The sequence below is a fragment of the Tinamus guttatus genome, unplaced genomic scaffold (assembly GCF_059628265.1).
Source record: "Tinamus guttatus ecotype Peru unplaced genomic scaffold, ASM5962826v1 Tinamus_guttatus_pri_ptg000434l, whole genome shotgun sequence".
NCBI classification, from domain to species: Eukaryota; Metazoa; Chordata; class Aves; order Tinamiformes; family Tinamidae; genus Tinamus; species Tinamus guttatus.
Window position 1 is genome coordinate 1,982,664 of NW_028288968.1, and position 6,000 is coordinate 1,988,663.

At 40.6% G+C, this 6,000-nt stretch overlaps 1 protein-coding gene across 1 annotated transcript in view; it reads left to right on the forward strand.

The window, feature by feature from the left end:
* The window catches only part of LRGUK (leucine rich repeats and guanylate kinase domain containing), a 47,932-nt gene extending 41,932 nt beyond the window's left edge, over positions 1-6,000 (forward strand). Inside the window, exons 19-21 of the mRNA XM_088531783.1 lie at positions 1,506-1,535; positions 5,043-5,206; positions 5,627-6,000. Of these exons, the coding sequence (XP_088387909.1) occupies positions 1,506-1,535; positions 5,043-5,206; positions 5,627-5,775 (343 nt within the window). The 3' untranslated portion in view covers positions 5,776-6,000. The remainder of the gene's footprint in view (positions 1-1,505; positions 1,536-5,042; positions 5,207-5,626) is intronic.

A 6,000-nucleotide genomic window follows, 5' to 3' on the forward strand; every position in this document is an offset into this window, starting at 1 on the left:
ATGTCTTTTAGGCCTTCAGCAATGGAGGGGGTTGCAACCTGCCCCAATTCATGACCTCTGCAGGTCCAAATTGCCACCTATAAGGTGGCTGTGACTCACTCCAATGGTCCCGTTTCCTATGGACAGCTCTGGCTGCCAGCAAGTCTGCCCGCTCTCATGGCAAGTGCTCCAGTGGCCTTTCCATGAGGAATGCTGGATAAGCTTTCCTCCCCTGTTCTGGCCATCTGTTGTGATCACATATCCAGATGGGATACGCAGAGGCAGCAAGATGCCACACAACATGGCCTGGTGAACAGAAAATGTCAGATTCCCCCATCCAGGATGGAAAAAGGGTTGTGCTCGTGGCCTTGCCATGAGCCAGCTCAGTTCAACGTTCCTCACTGTCCTGTGCACGAAGCTCATCTGAAACCTGCAGCTTAGAATGAGCTCGTGTCCGTGCTCTGTGTTTGCTGGAAAATGTGGATTTCATCATGGCTTCAGGCCCATGATTGATACCTAATTCTGTACAGCTCAGGGGCATTTCCAGCTGTATGTAAACATATCATACTAGGTATTTTTCATGCATATATTTTCATATCTTTCAAAAATCACTCTTTTAAATAGCTCCCAAGCTCGCAGTTTGACACATATATAGTTTGATACATAGCTGGAACCAATGGAAATTGCTAAACGTCCATATACTCTTTAACAAAGGTTTCAACCCATTCACTTGACAGCTGATCCGTTAAGCAAATTCTTAGATAAACTCACTGCTGAAAAAAGAAAAAATCTCACCGTTCCCCTTGCGTCCTGGAGAGACCTCCCGTCCTCTCTGTGTGATGTACTACCTGCCACTGTAATTACAAGTACTTAATTAGCATGCTGTAAAAAGCTTGGAACCACAGGCCTCTGCAGATCCATTTGTCCCGGGTTTTTGTGCCACGCTGGAGTGTGCTGAAGGGGAACAAAGTGAACATATGAGAGAAGCAGAGTGCATAATAGGTTGCAGGGGGATTATGCATCATCTGTCCTTCCCAGCAAGAGGCAAGACCTATAACTCAAACGAGTGTGAAACTGTGATGAGTTGTAAAGGTCTCCCCCTTGGCAGATGGGAATAAATATGTCTTTACACTCCACCACGCTTTGGTGTTTTGACTTTAGCAGTGTTTTCGTTTAGTGCCGTTAATAACGGAGTGGAAAAGCAACTGTGAGGAGAGAAAAAGCAAACTGCTAATCTGATTCTTTTTTGTGTGTGCATGCGTCAGGCCTACAGCAAAATTATAGTCATGTTGTCAAGTCCTTTTGAAAGGGGAGTAAGGAAAGCTTAGAAGAAATTTGTTTATCATCTTCACGGAACTGTTGTGTAGAGATATTTAAAATATTTGTGGAAAAAGAAAAAACCAACCCACACTTCTGAAACTTCTCAGTAAAATGTGTAGCAATGTTGTTTGTCTGAATATTGAGGTGACTTAATCTTTTTTTCCCTTTTCTCCTCATTTATATGCTTTCAATATTTGGAGTGGAAGAAAGTGTAAACTAAAAAGAAACACCAAGGGGTAAGAGCATGAAGTAAATTGTTGACCTCCAGGCACAGCCAAGGAAGCAAATACTGTTTTTCAGGTTCAAGGACGCAAATTACCCTGCGATCTTATGGGGCAACTTTGTGTCTAGACCTCAAATTATTTGCGTGATTTTTCACATCTTATTTTTCCTGAGTTCACAAAAGAAAATGTCCTGCCACTTTCCAGTAACTTTTGAAGTTCTCTGATGGTGGCTAAGCTGTCTCCCACATAAAAGTCTGGATTTATTTTATTTTATTTTATTTTATTTTATTTTATTTTATTTTATTTTATTGCTTGAAGCCCCATTTGCTCTCAGTCATAGGCTCAACCAATAAATCATTGCTTTTGGCAAGCAGCAGTCTTTTAGGGCAGTATATCTTGCAACTGCACTTTAAACTGTTCTTTTAAGTGTACTCTGAAACTGTTCCTACACCTTCAGTATTTGCAGTTTTGGTGGTGGAGTCAGAAGATCATCATTTACTAGTGCATTTATCAGAGAACTATCTCAAATATTTAATTGCAAGCCCTCATTCCTGCCAAATGTCATCATAGGAATATTACCCATTAGCTGAAATACGATGCCATCGTGTGGAATGGCACATGTTAGGCTTTGGCAGTCTAGTCCAAGCCTAATCTAAACACAACCTGCAGCAGGATAGTGTTTTAATCCTCAAATCATTACTAATACAGTCAATATTTGGTGCACATTTATCTCCTTAATCCATGGAGTACATTTGTCCCCTTTGAAGCTTTTATTTACTTTTGATTTTCATTTCTTTTCCATTTTGCAGATTGGGACACTTGAGGGGATGGGAAAACCTTCAAGTCAGGACACAGCCAGGCCTCCTCCCCCTGTAATAATTCTCTTTCCCCATGCTTGGGTCTCCAGGGAAGGACTAGAGCTGGGTTATCAGAGCTGGGTTATCAGAGCTCATTGCAAATCACCTGCCAGTAGCAGGTTCTAATGAAGGAGATTTTCCCAAAGCACCAAGAAGAGGTAGATTTTCAGCTCCTCTGCCCCACATTTCCCAAACGCCTTGGATATCAAGATGGTGTAGACCTCAAAAACTCAATTTTCCTGTTATTTCTGGTATTTTTTTCTTATTCTGCATCATTTTACAAGAACCTCCATTAAATGTTTCCTGTGAGGTTTGTACTTGAAGGCCCCAGTAAGCACTGAGGTGAGTATTGAGGTGAGTGCTGCCTCCTCATGAGGCTTATTCAGAATCACAGCTTAGCTAAGACCAAAACAGCAGGGAGGCATTTAGTGGAACATCTCCTCTTCCTCCTGCATTATTTATAGTTGCTATCACAACTACTATACTATAACCATATAATAATTTAAACTGGGGGAAATGTGCTGGTCTAGTGCCACAAGGAAATGTGGGTTACACTTGCAAGGCTCTGCTTGTCATTAGAGCTTACACTGTTTCTGCACATGGAAGAAGGTACTCCATTAAAAGCACCTTCTCCTCCTGAGGTTATTATATTTATATTTATATTTATATTTATATTTATATTTATATTTATATTTATATTTATATTTATATTTATATTTATATTTATATTTATGTTTTGCCTTTTACCCAAATAAAAATATTGTGAAGTGTTCCCCTAGCAACTAGCATGGCATTGCCGGAGATATCTACTGTAACACTGAGTTTTTAGCACTCTCCAAGTGGTTTTCTGGGGAGCTTTCTGCTGAAAACCTTCGGATGCTGGGTTTGGAGACCCTGCTTTCCTGGAATCATGCCTAGAAGTCCACAGAGGGTTAATTCCAACCATGAGATACTTATTGTTCACCTTTCTTAGCAGGCAAATGCACAAATATGTGTGTCCTAAAGCAAAAACAAGAGCAGTCAGCCTTCCAGAAATTCACATAGATATTTTTGAGAGGAGTCCAAGCTGCTCTTTATGCCCAGCCTGAATTTACTGCTCCTAGTAATTGCTTTTCCCCGTTGTAATTACGGCTATAGGTACTGCAGGCAGCTCAAATGAGATTACAGCTCAAGTTAAGCACTTGGCTGCAGCAACTTCAGTGCTTGGTGATGAGCACCCTTGGACGCAGCAGAGCTCCGAGAAAGGCACTCAGTCTATTACAGGAAATAATCGTTCTGGCTTTAAAGGCAACTGCATCTACTGATACGATAATTATCTGTATTTTTAAAGGGAGTACCTGGCTATTTTCTCTCACTATTCATGATACCATCTTCTTATAGCTTACATTTATTAAAATACTACTGAAATACTGTTGGTCTTCTCCCTAGAAAGCTGTAATCATAGTAATCTTACAAGCTAAAATGCTCCTTGCAGGAATTTGGGGGTGAAGTTCTTTGGCCTGCATCATAGATAAGATCAGAGTGGATAAAACTTGTAATTCCTCCCAGACTCACAAATCTATTAATGAGCATTTGTCTCGCCTAGACTGGAGCAACCCTTTCTGTTTGAAGGTAGACATGAAATGCCTTAAGCACTGCTGCAGAAATATATTATGGTTTTACGTTAAATAGATATTTATTGATCTCTCTATGTTAATCAAGGCCTTTTTTCCTTACTTTTCCGTAAGTAAATTCAACATAGGACCTAGTTGGCAGCAGGAAGCCTTTATCATGGCCAAGCAAGCTGCAAGAATAATCATTATTGTTGTCCAGTTCACACATACCTGCCTTGATCTCAAGGCCCCTGGCTGCTCAGGCTTTGAGTTTGGTTTCTCATTTTTTGCAGGAGACCCAAAGGGTGAGAGGTTCTGTGGACACTGCTCACTGGTAAATGGCTGCTCATGGTCCACATTGTCACCGAAATGCTAGGGAAACATTTGAACATTTCTCCAAATGAATGTAGAATCCCCTGTGCTGGGGACTGTGCAAACACAGAGGGAAGTAAGAAAGTCCTTTGACTAAATTTATTTTAATATAGACAAAACTGATGAAGGGAAATGTTGCTCTAAAGAAGTATTGAAACAGATCAAGAAGTGTATTTATGCAAGAACCTGTTGTCTCCTAAGTTTTCCATGGAGAATAGGACTTGCAGTGACTCCTGTTGAGGCAACTCACTATGTCTGTGGTACTAAACTCTAATTAGAAGCTAATCAGGTAACTAATAACTAGACCTTAGACTAGACTTTTCAATCACTTGCTAAGAGAGAACCTTGTAATGCCGAACTGTAGAATTTGGAAACAAGAAGTTCAGAGCTGTGATCCCAGATCTGAGGTTGATTGATCGGGTGACGTGAACCATTTTGTTGTATCTGTCTGTGACTGATTAATTAGACCAAGACATAAAGTGAAAACAAAGAGGGGTAGTAATTGCGTTTGCCACTGCCAAAGGTTTTAGGGGAATTGTAATGCGTGAAAGTTTTTGTAGTTGATTAATACTGCAGTTTATATGTGACTTTTGATTGGTTTATGTGACCACAACAACGTCAGTAATATTGTCAGGTCAGACTTGCTGCATATGCCTTTTTATTGCTATTTTAAAGCATAAATCATTTTCTTCTCCCAGTGACAGAGAGTCTGGCCCTGCTAGTGGGCTATTACCAGTCTCATCATCTGCTGCAGAAGCTTTGCTTGTTCAGACCCCCCTTCCCCACGCTCAGCTCGCCGATGAAGACGAAGGTGAGCAACAAGAGCCAAGAGGAGCTGAAAACGGAGCAGAAAGATTGAAAGGTTTGGACGTTATTTCAAAATAATGGCTTTGCTCAGGCCGTGTGTCACACTTACTCTGATGACAGCAACCTTATTGAGGTGTAGGGCAGCTTCTTCATGCTTCTGAAAGCAGCTCACAGTAATAATCAGCAATTTTATGACATGGTAGAATAATTTGGCAGTGTGCACAATATAGCGGATTTCTCATGAAGTTCTGGAGAAAACAAAACGGTGACTGTTTATTTAGGCATAAAGTTACTCTTCCTTTCATATTAAGTTAGTCACTAGACTACCTGAAGATACTTTATCTTCTTTTATCTTCTTTTTCTTTTCCCCACAAAACACTCGTTTTCAATAAAGACATGCTTTTTTTTGACTTTTCATTGGAATAACCCCCTACTAATGAGTGTTTGTTCCCTTCTTTATTAATAATTTCTGCAGAGACCGAGCTCCCTGGTGACAATCGCCCGAGAAGATCCAAGTCCAAGGCTGGCTCTTCCCGTGTGCCTCAACTCGCCAACCGTCCAGGCTCCAACTCCAAACCTGTTCTACCTCCAATCCCATCTGGGCGGAAGAGGAACAACCCTTGACAGCTGCTACGAGCCAAACCTGTGTCTTCATCGTGTTGAGTCTTTCTGACTAACAGGAATACTGATTTGGATATGATTTCTCCTCATCAAAGAAGAGTCTGTCAAAGATTATCTCTAAATCCATTCCTGATTAACTCTGAATTGCTCTTCCCTCTCCAAAAAAAGTTATTTATTTATAACTTTATTAAAAAGTAATTTCTGCATTTCCCAAAGCTAGAAGTTATT